The sequence below is a fragment of the Fundulus heteroclitus genome, chromosome 15, assembly GCF_011125445.2.
Source record: "Fundulus heteroclitus isolate FHET01 chromosome 15, MU-UCD_Fhet_4.1, whole genome shotgun sequence".
Classification (NCBI taxonomy): Eukaryota; Metazoa; Chordata; class Actinopteri; order Cyprinodontiformes; family Fundulidae; genus Fundulus; species Fundulus heteroclitus.
This window is the reverse complement of record NC_046375.1, coordinates 3,180,523-3,197,449: the sequence shown is the minus strand read 5'-3', so window position 1 is coordinate 3,197,449 and position 16,927 is coordinate 3,180,523. Positions and strand designations below refer to the sequence as shown.

General features: G+C 38.6%; 1 protein-coding gene across 1 annotated transcript; it reads left to right on the top strand.

Moving 5' to 3' along the window:
* The first annotated feature begins 400 nt into the window (after nt 1-400).
* tmem214 (transmembrane protein 214) lies at nt 401-16,712 on the top strand. Its single transcript, XM_012880860.3, has 17 exons — nt 401-679; nt 5,966-6,159; nt 6,337-6,487; nt 6,575-6,709; nt 7,610-7,692; nt 7,806-7,911; nt 9,716-9,797; nt 10,023-10,124; nt 11,374-11,515; nt 12,441-12,532; nt 12,635-12,683; nt 12,766-12,873; nt 12,955-13,072; nt 13,155-13,251; nt 13,373-13,541; nt 13,665-13,816; nt 15,680-16,712. Exons 1-17 carry the CDS (start codon nt 544-546, stop codon nt 15,807-15,809), a joined length of 2,046 nt encoding a protein of 681 aa, XP_012736314.2. The 5' UTR covers nt 401-543; the 3' UTR covers nt 15,810-16,712.
* The last annotated feature ends 215 nt before the right edge of the window (nt 16,713-16,927 follow it).

The following is a 16,927-nucleotide window of genomic DNA, read 5'->3' as shown; positions in this document are numbered from 1 at the left end:
AGTAGTGATACTTCTACATAATATTTACTGAAGTAAGACGTGCAGTGCAGTAAAACTACTCCTACATTTGGTTCAAAAAGTTACTCAAGTAAATGTAACTGAGTAAAAGTAACTAGTTACTACCTACTTTGATGATAATTTAATTTCTCGTCCTGAGAGATGGTGTATCAAGTTGTTATAAAATATTTTTTTTAACATAATGAAGGAAATTGGTTTCCATAATTGTCCTACAGCAAATTCCTTTAGAAAACAAATTAGATTCCTTTTCCGTTTTAATTCAATTTTTATTTATTTATTTATTTTTTAACGTGCCTTGTCACCGTTTTTTAAACGTCCTGGCCGCTGGACGGGAAGCTAACGGTTCACACGCGACACCGAGTGACGTCAGGCCGGCAAAGAGACGTGGCAGAGCCGCCGAGCAGAGCCGCTGACGGAGAGTCCCGGTCCGAGAGAGTCACACGGCAGCAGCACGGAGACGGAAAGAAAGCAAGAAAGTCACGGCGCCTTCCCGAACTACTAGCGTGACCCGTCTGCACTGGAAACATGGCCTCTAATAACGGCTCGGCCGGGAAGTGGGAGGTGGTGAAGAAAGGGAGGAAAAGTAACCCGGGAGGAGGAAAGTCCGGCGGGGGAAACGGAGCACGGAAAGCCCTGGGGGAGTCCAACCAACCGTCCAGACGTAAGTGAACAAGGCCCGGTCCCCATAGCTAGTTCCTGTTCCTCTGGGCTTTTTCTTCTTGCTATTAAGAATATTTAATAAAATAAAATAAACGATGAGGCGTTATCTCTGTAACTGATTTTTTTATTTTATTTAAAATGTGAATTTGCTCTAATAAATGGCGGAGCTGCCAAGCGAGTCTGTCCCACGGCTGTCAACCGTTTTGACAAGCTAGCTGTTGGGGCTAGCCTTCATCCAGCGTCGCCTTCCTATCATTAATGAGGTTCTGTTGTTATTTTTTTCCCCCTTATCAGATTTACAAAGCATAATCTAAACATATCTGTAGACAGGTACAAGTTACAAATTGTTTAGTAATTGAACTGTCGCTGAGTTTCCCTGTTGGAAGCTAACCGGATAGCTTCGGCAGCTAGCCGACTAGCAGCTTGTTACAGTGGAGCCTTCACGTCCCAAACATGTGGATAAACTCTTGCCTTTCTGCGTTTTAACCCTCAAAGTGTCTTATTATTAGGTTTAAACATTGAATATTCGGCACCGTGTTTGTTTTAATTTTGACCCAACTGTTGCAAACTGTCCTGGCTGGGTCATTACGGACAGATACAATCCTGATTTCCTGTTTCACTCAAAAATAGACAAAAAAAAAACAACGTATATATTTTTTTTTTACTAATATTGATGTTTAAATAATTTGTGAACATATTGGATTACACTTTTATTTGAATGTAAGATTATTTTACAAACGTAAATCATATCTGTATCATTTGGGAACTATTTTTCATCATTACCTATGCCTTGTTTATTTATTTAATCAGGACAGTGCACATTAATGAACAATCGTATACTCTTGTACAGATTGTAAATGAGCCAGATTATAGCATAGATGCTAATTTACATCTGTCGTCCTAAGGCAGGAACAATAATAAAAAAAAAAAACAACATAAGATAACAAAATACACTATCAGTCAAAAAACATAGACACGCGTTCAAACAATGACATTACAAAAAAAAAAAAAAATTAGTGAGTGCATGACTGAGAACTTTTAAGAAACTGTTTAAGGTGCTTTTTAAATGTGCAGTAAGTGGGACATTCCCTAATGCTTGTTTTTCCTTTGTCACTGCTGGGAGCAAAGAACAGGTCTCATTCTTTGCATGTTTCACTAAAAATGAATAGTTTATCAGGCAGTATGTTGTTTGTGTAACCCGCCTTACACAACACAGCAGTCCTGTTGGAACAACTAAGTACATAAATGTATACGCTGCAAAGATAATGCTATAATATAGATATGTTTTAATTAATGGGATCTGCAGATCAACTGTGGTGCATAAAATGAAAACATTTATTTTATGTTTACCTGTACATGGTCCGTATTAGGGCTGCACAGGATAAGACATTCGGCCGTAATGCTGTTGAATGTAGCCATGATGAGGCAAATTGCAAATAACTCAACTTCTCACTCATTCTCCATCTCCAGCATCACAATGTCCGCTGTCCCTTTCCTTCACTAAGATCTTGATCAGCCTAAAGGGCAGCAAAAATCCACCCAAATGCTAATACGCGCAAATATTTGGCACTTGAAATGTGTTAAAAGTCAATAAAATGCGGGTTAATCCTAATCAGTATTATCAGTCTGCACTAGGAATGTTTTCCTGATATGTTGCAGCCCTAATAGTAGTCGCTACTTTGCGTTTGAAAAATCAAATAATCAGTCAACACAGTTTATATTTTAATTAAGCCTCCTTTTTTCTTTTTTTTTTTGGGTTGTCATCCCACTGTGGGAATGACCTCCTACAGTCTGTATTTAAACACTCGGCGCACACTCAATACGTCATAAATTGAAATCTTTGTCACTTCTTCTTTGTCAAGTAGACATCATCTTTTTTTTTTTTTCTTTTTTTTTGGATGATTCAGAATCCACAGAATACACAATCTGATTATTTAGCCTATATATTGGCAACTTTTAGAAGGCAAAATAAATGTCGCTTGACAAGTCTGCGTAACTTCTTGGAAGTTTTTTAGAGTTTGAAAGTATTTTAGTTTGAAAAGCTCAGTAGTTGGCTGTCGTGGCCTTTTATGTTCCAAAAACCAAAATTTACATCAAAGGCCGTGGGTGGTAACAGGTGGTTTGATTTGCACACACTTCCGACTTGATTGTTTTGTAAAAAAAAAAATAGATGTGATTTATTTCTTGTAAAAGTAGAGACAAAAAATTACTAAAAATGTGGCAAATTAGTTGAAAACTAAAAATAATCTCAATTTGATGTTTGAAGCTCTAAAAGTGGTCAAAAAAAACATTTACAAAACCTCCTGTCAACACACCTGACATTTACCAAACAATATCCCTGCACCAAGCACCCGGTGTGTTCTTAATCATTCAAATGATTGGGAGGGTCTAACAATTGACAACCTAATCTAAACAATTCCAAATATAAAAATTAATTACAAATTTTGGTTCTGAACTAACTTAAATATATTCTAACTACCCAAAGAAGAAAACTAACCTGGTAGAAATTACAATCCACAAAGTTTATCATAAATGGCCACAACATCGGCCAGACTCAGGATGCAGAACCACGTAGAGGTCCAAGCAGCTTTTCAGGGATTTTCACATTTCCACAAAAGCAAAAACAACAGTCCTAAAGGTTCATGGTTTATTAAACGAGTTTTATAAACTTCTGGGAAAGAAGTTATTTTTAAATAGTGTGACATTGTTACAGAGTAAGGCTTAACACTTACTAATTATTGACAATTTTGCAAAGTTGAGTTATTGTCTTAAACAATTTAAAGGGGGAAAAAAGCTCAGATGCGCCTAGATATTACAGTCTAAGGATATGACTAATATGATCTTGACCTTCTGATTTGTTTTTGCTGCACTTTTATCACGGAGTCATCTCGTCCAAAGTCCGTTTGTTCTGTAAACAACACCAGTCCTCCGTTAGTACGGACGCTCTAAGGTTTTGCGATTCAGGCATCTTTTGTGTTTCTGTTGGCAAATAATCGACCCTAAATTAACTCTAAACAGCAGCAGGTTATCATGGTAATCAGCTGAATCAGTTAAAAAGGCCTTCAGCTCTTGTTCAGAAGATTTTGAGTGGGGTGGGATTTTTCTGTATTTATAATAATCAGTCGACATCAAGCTGAGCAAAAATGTTTAGTTTTTGTAGCTGCAAAAAAAAAAAAAAGCCTTTTGGACCAGACAACATGCACAAAAGCCTTTTTTATTCCTGGATTATTTCTAAGGAAGGAAAAAAAAACAAATCTGCTGTTAATGTTTACATATGTGAATTTACCGCGTGATAAACGTGTTAAATTCAGACCATGTGCCACAATATTTCATCATGTTGCTTTTCAGAGTTTATCTACAAATGATTATTTTGCATCCTGTTATATGTTCCCAACTAATCAGGTTGTATAACACAGTTTTATCCACTAAGTTTATTGGTGATCTGCTTCTACTGAAGACAAACTGGAATCTAAAACGTACCGCAACCTAATCGCTGTAGAAAAAAGGCTATTCTTCCCACAGTAGCTGTGTTATGAAACTGTTTTGTGTTAAATAATAGACTCACACACACTGAAAATCTTTTTTTAGAGCCTCGCTGAGAGATCAGATGAGCAGATTTCTGACAACAAGCTGCTGACTCCATCTACATTTGAAGCTGAAAAGATGCAGTGATGTTTGTTTTCTGGGAAGCTTTAAGCTCTCTGTAACCATTTAGACTGATTTACAATTTAAGTTTAAGTAGTATGATATAAAAATGATAGGAACGGCATTTAAAATATCTGTTGTAACCCTCCTGCAGTGAATGGTCGACGTAAATATTGGTGGTAGAAGCGACGTTGTACCGCGTGTGTAGGTGAGCAGTCGCCGACGCTTTAACCTGAGACAGGAGTTTAAACTTCGCCTCCTTTAATAACGGCTATTGTGTTCCCAAAATAATCAGCCATTTTTGTTTTGCACAAATGCTTATGGTTTTACATCCATTTAAACATCCCTGATTGGTTTTAAAGATCAGAAAAAGACACAATACACAAAACACACATCTCCCGGATTAAACCGCCCACGTCTGGTATCCGGTGAAACTTTCAAGTTTTTTTTAAAGCTAGTTTTTGTAACGCTATATCCGGTGGCGTCACTTCAATGCATAATCGAGGTTCTGATTATGCTTCACGCATTTTGATGATAAATGTGTTGAGCAAAGACTATTTCATTTGCAGAAGTCGTCCTACGATGGAAATCGGCACTTTTGTTTGACCAGATTCCATTTTAGGAGGTGGAAAACACATTTTGGCTAAATTATGCCAAAATCACAGCTCCGCCTGGAGCACTAAAACCTTTCTGGAACAAACGTGTTTCAGCTGATGCCTGTCCTAGGTTTTCAAAAGGGTTTTCATGGTGTTTTGTAGAGTTTATTGTGGAGGGAAAAAAAAGAGCAAGGCTCAAAAAATTAGATTTTTTTTAAATTAATATATAGATCTATATCGATATAGATATACATTTTTTTTTTTCCCAGTAACAGTTAATATAGTGGTTCCACTGAAAAAATATTCCTTTTTGTCTTACTCTGGTAACAAAAATTTGTATTCATGCTTTAATTAATAATTAATGACTTGATTTATATCAAGTATGTAAATTCAGGCAGAAATTGCTCCTAAAACCCTTTGGGCTTAACAGAGGTTTTTACAGATATTCAAAACAAAGACAAAAACTTTTTTTTTTTATTACATATTAGTGATTAGTAAAGGCTAGCGATGCTTGCTGTAAACGGCAGTCGTCTTCTTCTTAGTGCGTATGCTCTACAGAATCCAGACCCTTACTATTGTTATCTGATTTCCAAAAGGCTCCCATTTGTTGCAGAAAATAAGAGCTTAAAAGGACAAATCAGAGCAACGTTGCTGTGAAACACTCCGTGTTATCAGCCAAAATCGGCTCCGGCTCCGTTCCACCAAACCTCCTGAAGGCAGATATGGATTGGCCCCCCGTGACAATCGTCTCCATTTCGTTACAAAACGACACGCTCTTGCTGAGCTAGTAGTCATACATGAGAAGCCTTGAAATAAGTTTGTTGTACAAATCCTGACGTGAAAGTTTCATAAGATCTCTTGTGGATGCCAGCAGCCTGTTGCGTAAACCATGAAGGGAGGGCGGATCATAGGACAGTCGTCACAGTGATTTTCTCCACGGCGTGAGATCAGACAAAAGTCTCCAAGAAACAGAGACGATTCTCAGAGAGCCGCTGCTTCTGTCTGCGGTTATATAACGGCGGGTTTTTGTTTCTTGTTCGCCTCAGCGCCCATCAAGATGTCCGAGACGCTGTTCGACGGTTTCGAGAAGGTGGGGAAGAAGCAGAACAAGGAGCAGGTCCCACCGCCAGCGGAGCCTCAGAGCAAGAAGCCCCCATCAAACAAAACGTCCAAAAAATCCCAGCCCAGCAGCACGACCCCGCCTACAAGGTACAAAACCCTGGAGGAAGCCGTCAAAGCTGTAAGTAAATGTGCTTTTAATCAGTTGAGCTAAGACTTTACCAGGATTAAAAACACTTTTAAACACATTTATTAGACCTAATAAGATTACATCACCCTCTTGAAGACATTGAGATGTTTTTTTTTTTCACCCTGCGGATGGTTTCAGTGAGAATAAACGCTCGATCTTTGCTTGTAGCTGGATATTGTGGACCTGAAGCAGCAGCTGGCCCAGAGTCAGACCCTGTTCCCAGAAAACCCGTCCGTCTGGGTCAAGGACCTGGCAGGATACCTCAACCTGAAGCTGACGGCGCCGGACAACGGGCCCACACTCAGCAGCTACGCTTCTGGTCGGCAAAGTTCCAGCTTTCTCTGTACTTCCCACCTGAGCTGATAATTTAACTCATTTATTTATCTCATTTGCTTTTTTACCCCAGACTATCCATACTGCCTTATAGGGAAGGAGCTGCGGGGTGTCATCAAAGGCCTGGTCGGACGCTGCGGCAACGTTCTGCCTGATTTCTTCGACTACTGCGTTTCCACGATGCTCAGGGAGCTGGACAAACAGCCCGGTAAATCCAAAGTACTCGCCATCCTGTCCCTGTCCGTGTCGGCCATTTTTTTTTTTTCAGGTCCAAAAGACTTTCAGAGACTTGTTGCAGTTAAATATGGAGAGGAGCTTTGATTAAACATTTGGCTAATAGAGTAAGAGGCGTATAAAAGTAATTCAATTCAATTCAATTTTATTTATATAGCGCCAAATCATGAAACATGTCATCTCAAGGCACTTTACAAAGTCAAAATCAATCATATTATACAGATTGGGTCAGATTATACAGATTGGTCAAAAATGTCCTATAAGGAAACCAGTTGATTGCATCAAAGTCCCGACAAGCAGCATTTACTCCTAGGGAAGCGTAGAGCCACAGGGAGAGTCGTCTGCATTGTACATGGCTTTGCTGCAATCCCTCATACTGAGCAAGCATGAAGCGACAGTGGAAAGAAAAACTCCCCATTAACGGGAAGGAAAACCTCCAGCAGAACCGGGCTCAGTATGAACGGTCATCTGCCTCGACCGACTGGGGGTTACAGAAGACAGAGCAGAGACACAACAAGAGAAACAAAAAAGCACAGAAGCACACATTGATCCAGTAATCTGTTCTACATTAGATGGTAGTAGCGGGTGATCCGTCTTCTCTGGATGATGTCACAGTTAACAGAACGCCAGACCAGGTGTACCTACTATGAAGAGAAAAGAGAGAGAACAGAAAGTTAAAGCAGAAATGACAACACATAGTGCATAATTGAAGAACAGTAGAACTATATAGAGTGAGAAAATTAGATCCTGATGTCCTCCAGTAGCCTAAGCCTATAGCAGTAAAACTATAAAGGTAGCTCAGAGTAACATGAGCCACTCTAATTATAAGTTTTATCAAAAAGTACCCAAAAAGTTTGTTTTTTCTTGATTTCAGGGGAACCGCTTCATGGATACAGGGTTTGCATTCAGGCAGTCTTACAGGACAAACCCAAAATCGCCACCCAGAACTTATTAGAGGTGACACCCGATTTATCACTGCTGTTTGTTTTTCTTATGTGTAATATATTTTATCTTTTGTAATAACCTTGAAATATTGTGTTATTTCCCCTCCTCCTCGTCTTTCTCCCCAGTATTTGGAGTTATTGCGATCAGTTCAGAATCGTCCAGTCAAGTGTTTGACAATCATGTGGGCTTTGGGTCAAGCAGGTTTCTACGATCTCAGCCAAGGCTTAAGAGGTAAAAAAAAACCACAAACTTTTTAAATTAACATGTTTGAATATGCATGATTTATGCCCTGCAAAAACACTCACACCCCATGATCTCCTCTTTTCCATTTTGTCATGTTATAATCACAAACCTCCATGTCTTTCATTTGGAAATCTATGCACTAGACCGGCATAAAGCAGTGAAAAACTGTTAAATGGAAAGGAATAAAAGTCATTTTCTAATTTCCTGGGGCAAATCATTTTGTAACCAATTTCCTTTAAGAAGAAAGTTAATTTGTAAATACTCCTAAAACAAAGCTTTTAACATCTCAGTATATAGGATGGCGCAGCTCCAACGCTGCCATGACGGTGGCGACCATTTATTTATTTATTTATTAGACGGACTGAATGGACAAGGAGAAGATTAATTGGGAGTGGCAACCAAGAAGCCCATGGGAACTCTGGAGGAGCTGCAAAGAACCACAGCTCAAGTGGGAGAATTGACAGGACAACTATTAATTGTACGACAAATCAAACATTGTTTAAAGGAGCCCTTAGGAAGCCGTGTCTGCAGCGTTTAGGGGATGCTGCGAGACGAGTGAACGAAGGAGATCTGGTCCAAATCAGAGCAAAATGAAGCTTTTTGACCTGCATGCAATATACTGTGGCCATGATGGATGCAGCTAAATACAGGACTATCTTTAGTAAAACAAAAAACTGGAATAGTGTTTAAACGAGACGAGGCAGAAGTCCCCTTTAATCTGGACAATGACGCTGAACCTACGGATCACGTAGAATGAATAATTTATTTCAGACAATCCAGTGAAAGTAACACATACAACCATTATTTATATGTAGTTTGTATAATTAAGTGATTTAAGCTTGAAAAGGGGCATGAAGAAGTGAAACTTATGTAATCACACCCCTTCTCACTCTTTATAGATTCTCTATGAGTCCATTCTACTGAAGGTCTGTTAAAGCGGCACTGTTATTTATTGTTTTTTTTTACCCAAATATTAGGTTAACTTGAGCTCTATTTATGGGTGTAACAATACCAGTTTTTTCCAGACTGAGTACGAGTACGGGTGTGACCAATCTGACCCATGTGACCTAGATCTTTGGGTCACATGGTCCCTAAAACTAACTCCTGCTGTAACACTCAAGGGGATTAAATATATATTCCCCCCACATTTTTATTTGTTAAAAAAGAGAGAGAAAACATGTATTATGTCCTTTTAATTCTGCAGTCCTATCCTAGTTTTTTCCTATTTCAATATTTAAAAGTGCTAACCTGATAAAGTACAGAGAATTTCAAGCGATATGAACAAAGGTAAGCTTTTTCAGTGTCCTGTGTGGACTCATGTTGGGGAATGGAGGCGTCGTCAGCTCTGTTGCTTTTCTCTCACTTTCCTAAGAAGTGATTTCAGAAATCTGGGTTGAGGTTCACTGGAGTAAAGGCAGCAACACATCTAGTGACGGTCCAGTACTTTACTGTTTTTTTTTTATTTTTTTTTTATTATTATTGAGACTGAGAGTCTGCAGATTGTTGCCACACAAGAATGAGCATTTTTGAAATGTTGCATAATGACCTTGATCTGGAAAATGTTTCCTTTCTGAAGGCAAGGAAAGAAACGTCTGACTTTCTCTGAGACGGTTTACAAAAACCCTCGTGTGTTGTTAATTTTCTGTTTTCTGCATATTGTCATTACAAAACTCTAACTCTAAAAAGTTTTTTAAAATTGCACCATATTCTTTTATTTATATACATTTTTTGGTGTAGTTAGAAACAAAAAGGCTGAAGCATCCGACTCATGTTGTCTTGTTGTGTGTTGCAGTGTGGCTGGGAATCATGCTGCCTGTGCTGGGGATAAAGTCCTTGTCTGCATACGCCATCGCCTATCTAGAGAGACTCCTCCTGTAAGTTTACCAAATAAATATCCTTTTTTTTATTTGTTTTTATTTAGGATAACCAAAAATGAATTAATTGTCCAGTGGATGAGGTGTAGATTTTTCACATCTTTCGCTTGTTGTGTTTCTCTTACTGAAAGTAAACATCAATAAATATCTATACCATTACATGGTAAGCTAATGCGTCGTGGCCTCTCTACTTTGTGACTTTCTTGTTATTGTTTCTCTTTCCAGGCTTCACACAAACCTGACAAAAGGATTTGGCATCATGGGTCCCAAAGAGTTCTTTCCCCTGCTTGATTTTGCCTTCATGCCTAAGAACGCCCTGTCACCGAGGTAAATACAAGCTAATGCTAAATAGGGACGCAAACAAATCATCCACTTACGATTAATGGTTAATTAATGGTTAATTAGACTAAAGTTTGTCCCATCCGATTAACTTGATATCGTCCGCTTAGAGACGTACTTTCTGTCAGTGTTGTAGTATGGCCGGCATCCTCCAGGGGGCGCTGCCGGTCAATCTAAAGTAGCCACAGACCACAGTTGTAAGAGAAGAAACAATCATGGGGAAAACTCATTCATTTCATAGGGAGGCGGCGTGAAGCGGTCGAAACAGAGTCTGGTGTGGGATTATTTTCTACTGATGACAGAAAAGTGGAGGGAATTATGCAAGAATAGTAACATGATAGAAAAAGACGTGATGCCAAAAGCTCAGTTGATCATGAGAGATTTTGTGGGGATTATTAGTTTTTAGATATTTTATTCTATTCAATTTATTAGGTTCCTGTTTTCTTATTTTTCATAAATATGTTCAAGGCCGCAAAATAAATTTAAAATATAATGATGTGCCTCTTTTAAAATTCAGCATATTGTAAAAAAATATTAATAATTAGACCTTCATGTTATAGAAAGAGCCTCTTAATACAAAAGAAAACTAGGGTTTTATTTAAGAAAATGTCTGCTTTTCAATTAATGCTTAGTCGATCAATTAGTTCAATCCACTTTAGATTAACTTGTTGGCTACAGTCATTCAGTAAATTAGAATATGCAATTGTTTCTTAGATTAAAAGTACATTTTAAATTACGACCTTTAAGCTACTTTTCATTAAGCCCTTGTTTCTGTGTTAAAATATTTCTTGTTGGTCTGTTAATATTCTAACCTTAAATGACGTGTTTCCATTACCTGTAAGCTGAAAATCAAGAATAAAGGCTTGAAAGCATCAGTCTGCATGTAATTATTCTACATTATGTTTCACTCAGTTGGGTTATTGGAATAATTAAATGTTTCAGTAATATTCTAATTTCTTTAATATGGTGTAGAAATAAGTGTCTGTATGACATACTGACCCAGATTAAAACAAGCTAAATTTCTGGTTCATTTTATTAATTTTAAAGGCACTCAAGTGGATTTTCCACCACATCATTCATTTGGCAACAACATTTATTATTAAAAAAACAAACAAACCCATGATATAATTGTTTATCTTTTGTTCCGTTTACTTGATGGGTTGCTAAATGTTTTATTTAACATAGTGAAAGTGTTTTCTGTTAACGCTATCGCAGTAAACACTGATTTTTCCGACAGTTTGCAGGAGCAGCTGAGGTGTTTGTATCCTCGGCTTAAAGTCCTCGCCTTTGGAGCCAAGCCAGAGAGCACGTTGCACACGTACCTGCCATCTTTTCTGTCCAGAGCCACGCCGCACTGCCCGGACGACATGAAGAGGGAGGTGAGGCGTATAAACTGCTTATTGGAATATTAAGAAATGTATAGAAGTAGATGCGTTAGATCTTTCCCAGATTTCTTGGAGACACTATTCAAAAGTTACATTCTTCTGGCTAATGTCAACTTTGATTACTTTGTGTATTTTTCTAGGTCTGGGTAAGTAAGGAAAAGGCTTTTTTTTCCCTGTTTATTTGTTTTTACATCCGTCCCTGAAGTCATTCAATCAGTCGTATCTTAATTCATCCAGACACGACTAGGGCTGTGCATAAAAATCGATGCAAAGATGTGTTTTTAAAAACGATTTAATATTGATATTCTGGCTTTCAATATCGATATACCTCCCAACCCCTAGGGGGCGATATTACAGCGCGCCATTACTGTTCACAGCGAGGAAAAGACGAATATGCAGACTGGGAGACAGGATTTTAAAAGCGCCTTCGTCCCTAAAATCAGACGTTTAGGCACATTTTGGTTTCTGTGATACGTTAAATGCATTAAACCAAATGCACTTTTATTTTCCTGTTAATATATCAGTGTTTAATACATTGAACATAAATACTATATTTGGCTGGTTTTGTTGATAGAATGACTTTGAGCATTAATTTCAAAGTAAGAAATATCGATATTGGAGTCAAATCAAGCTGAGCTATATCGAGAATCGTATCGTATCGGCTCATCAGCCCTGGTCACAACCCAATATTATATAAAGAAGAATTGGGAAAATTGTAAATCTAGATCTAGAATTTGAAGGAACTGGGCAGGAGCCTTGTATGTATGTATGTATGTATGCTTTTATTTTCAACTTAAGTCACTTTTCATAAGAACCTCACCGGTTTTGGTGGACTCAGCTGGAAAAAGGGGCAAAACGCTCCAGATATTGAGTTCATCGACTGAAACGCGTCTTCCTGTTTCTCCTTGTTTTCTTGCAGCTCCTCAGCAGCATGACAGAGTGTCTGTGTGTGGATGTGCAGAGTCTTGGCGTGTGGAGACAGCTCTACACCAAACATTTACCCCAGTCCAGGTGAGAATAAAAAAAACTCAAGAGACGAGCTAAAGCCGAGTATGTCCGTCTGTTAGAAGTTGTCTTAAATTTATATACATTTTTTTTCCTTTTCATCTCAAGTCTGCTGTTGAACCACTTGCTGAAGTCGTGGAATACTCTACCACCAAAGGTAGGACTTCCTGATTTGTATCACGGTGGGACATAAAGCTAGCTGACCTTCCTGAACTTATTATTTTCCTCTGAATCTACAGTTGCGGAAGAACCTTGAAGAGACAATCCAGTCTTTTAGAGTGACCAACGACGAAATGAGGGACACAAACGAATCTCAAGACCTTCAGGAGTGCAACAGCCTGTGCCAGGTGAGCGGTCCGGCCATCACGGCTGATCGTTTGCTCCTTCCTGCTTGAAGGCCAGAAGTGAAACGCTGTTGCCTTTTCCAGAACCTTCAGGTGAAAATGCGTGGCCACGGGTTCCCCTGGTCCAAGCTGCTCCTGGTTCTGCTCGTGTTTGCCGCCGGCTTCGTCGCCCATGACGTCAGGTCTCACGGCTCAGTCGCAGGTGTGTCTTTTTTTTTTAAAACCTTTTTAATTATTTCACATTTTGCTTGAGGCGTGCCGCTCTAACCGATGCCGTGTTTCAGATTCCACCACGGCCATGTATCTGCGCCGCTCGGGCGTCACCGCCGGCTCTCAGCAGGCCTGGAGCAAAATAACCGTCTACACCAAGCAGGGCTTCAGGTGGGACTGCACGGCCAACACGTGCTGCTTTGTTATTAACTTTGGCCCCTCCAGGCTCCCGTCTGATCCAGAGACGGTTACTCCTGCGAGTCGTATAACAACTGCGTTGCTTTCGTTGCAGCTGGCTGGAGAAAAACGCTCCTCATTACTACTCAGAGTGTACGCGGGTGTTGGGTCCAGTCTTTGAACAAGGGGCAGAGAAACTAAAAGCAGCGGCTGTCGTCCTCTCAGAAAAAACCCTGCTGTTTATCCTGTGGGTCAAAGAAACAACACCGCTGGTCATAGAATGGGTGAGACGGTGAACGGCTTGTTTTTTTTCTACTTTTAAAACATCTCCATTGAACTTTAAAGGGTCAGTCTTTTATACCGGGGACTGCAGCTGACACGGCGACGGACCTGTCTTTGTTTCCCAGGTGAACACCAACACGCCGGACAGTGTTTTCCAGGCGTTGGCATACCTAAAGGAGCTTCTCATCTACGTCCAGCAGAACTACGTCCTGCCAGCTCTGGCATACGTGGCTGATCTTTTACAACGAGCGTGGACCAACCTGCAGGATTCCTGCAAGTCAGTACCCAAAGCAGCAGCTGCTTTAGGCTACTAGGGTTTTTACTGCATAAAGGGAACTAAAAGTAAGTAGAAATGTCTTGAAATGAGTTATTGTCCTTGTTTCAGCAGGTAAATAAGATTATTTTCCAATGGAATGAGTATTTTAGATATACTGCACTTGAAATAAGATGAAGTGTTTGTATTTTAAGTGCAAAACTCTTCCATTGGCAGATCATCTGATTTACCTGCTCAAGTCAAGTACAAGCTCACTAATTATAAGACATTTCTACTTACTTTTAGTTCCCTTTTTGCAGTGTTTATTTTTTTTAAACAGGGCTAAAAGATTATGTTAACATTTGGTGTTAAAATATGTCTCTGAGATCTGCTCATCCAGCTTTTCAGCACGTGAAATGGTTATTAGGTAAATGATAACAAAACATGTACTAAATTAGAACAGGTTGGAAACCAGGAAAACCATCTAACTTGTTTATTATAAGAAGAAGAAACTTGTTTTTGGTTTATTAATGAAATTATACGGGTAAAATTATGTTTTTCTCCTTGGCTGAAAGCTTTCACATTAAATGCCTTCAGTTACACAAAGACCAAAATAACCGTAGATGACGGTATATATATTTTATTTAAAAGACATGGGACACATACAGCTCAAAATAAAAAAAAAAAACATCAGAAATGTTATGGAAAGATATCCTTAAAAACAAAGTTAGCTTTGGAAGAAATTTATGGCTATTGTAGGAAATAGCCAGAGTTGTTTTTTTTTCCAGTTACTCCAAACGGCTCAGTTGACCAGACAAGGAAGTCTTGTTTCTATTTTAAAGATTTCACCCAATTCCTTTTTGTTTTTATTTGTATCTGATTTACCTGCTCAAGTCAAGTACAAGCTCACTCATTTCAAGAAAATTGTTCTCACTTTTAGTTCCCTTTTTGCAGTGGTTATTTTTTTTTTTTTTTAAAAACAGGGCTGAAAGATTATGTTAACATTTGGTGTTAAAATACGTCTCTGAGATCTGCTCATCCAGCTCTTCAGCACGTGAAATGGTTATTAGGTAAATGATAACAAAACATGTACTAAATCAGAACAGGTTGGAAACCAGGAAAACCATCTAACTCGTTTATTATAAGACTCAAATAGAAACAGAGACAAGTACACCAGAAGAAACTTGTTTTTGGTTTATTAATGAAATTATACGGGTAAAATTAAGTTTTTCTCCCTGGCTGAAAGCTTTCACATTAAATAAATGCCTTCAGTTACACAAAGACCAAATAACCGTATATGATGGTATATGTATATTTTATTTAAAAAGTGTATATTGTTGAGACATGGGACACACATACAGCTCAAAATAATAATAATACAAAACACCAGAAATGTTATGGAAAGATATCCTTAAAAACAAAGTTAGCTTTGGAAGAAATTTATGGCTATTGTAGGAAAAAGCCAGAGTTGTTTTTTTTCAACTGCTCCACTGTAAAAATGGATCTTAAAATAAGTAAAATGTTCTTAAAATGTGTGTTTTTGTCCTAGATTTGAGCAGGTAAATAATATTATCTGCCAATGGAATGAGTATTTTGATCCCTAAAATAAGAGAATTAGATATACAGCACTTGAAATAAGATGATGGAGATGAATTGTTCCTATATTAAGTGCAAAAGTCTTATTCCATTGGCAGATCATCTTATTTACCTGCTCAAATCAAGGACAGATACACTCATTTTAAGGAAATATTACTTATTTTTAGTTCCGTTTTTGCAGTGTCCAAATGGCTCCAGTTGATCAAACAAGGAAGTCTCATTTCTATTTTAAAGATTTCACCCAATTCCTTTTTGTTTTTATTTGTATTAACCCTCGTTTTGTGCTCACAGCGGGGAGGTGTCGGTGTCCTGTCTTCGGGGACACGCCCTGCACTTCACAAACTCGACGTGGCAGCTGCTCCAACACACGACGTCGGCCATCAAAACTTGGGCTCAGGAGCTGCTGACGCGGGCAGGATAACAGAACCGGACTAATTTTACCCATGCAATACAAACACGCTGTGTGTGCAGGCGGATGCTGTACACTCACACAGCGTCTGAGGCTGCCTCTCTGCGCACAGGGTTCCTCTGAAGCCACGGTCGTCAGACGGAAAACCAACTCCTGTCTCGTTTTCTTGCTAAGTTTTATAAATGGGTTTGAATGGATGTTTCTACCAATCTTTTTTTTTTTTGTCACTGCAGGATGTGGAGGCTGTAGTTTTTTTTCTCTCTCTCTCCTTTTTCTACTGCAAGTTGCTTTACCTCCTGATGAGATCAAATGTAATTTATACAGGTTTGTAGATTTATACACCATTTTTATTTAAAGATTTAAGAAAAAAATATGATCTAAGGAAACCTGGTAAGGGGCAAGAAAAAAAAAAGAACCTGAGCCACAGCAGATCCAGTTAAATTTAGGACCATTCATCTTATGGATTCTCTCTGCTCTCATCAACAGAAATGTGAACTTTTCTTACCTTTGCAGGTTTATTTATTCCTCCAGTGGACTTTTTATGTGAATATCATTAACTAGCAAAAAAGGCCCACATTTATATCCAGAATATGTGTTTTCTTTCTCTCCCTTATGTTTTATTTTGTCCTGTTTAATGCCTCGCTCCCTCAACCTCTTGTTTAGGAGAAGTCTGTGTAAATGCACTCTTGACATTCTTAATTTGTGCCTGTGTGGCTTCAGCAGGCTCGTTGTGTTGGGATCATGATCAGTTCTGTACCAACATCCAGTTTTACTCTGAAACATGAAGACGCTCGTCAACATTTCAGTCCAGTTCATTCAGTGACGGTTCGTTGTACAGCAGATCGGATGAATTTGGCAACAACCAGTGTCTTCAATTGTGATGGAAATCCTTTATAATAAAGACTTCAAATTGAATGTGTGTGTGCTTCATAATTAATCCAACACCTCATGGTGTTCTAAAGCTTTAATTCACATTTAAGATGGTCTGTTATGTGATTGATAGAAAATGTTACATTTGTTGTTACTGCTGTAGTGTTTGTACAAGTATCACAAGAGACCAGGAAGACTTAAAGGTCATAAAAAAAAATAAACTTGTTGATACACTATACTAGAAATATATTTCTACATAT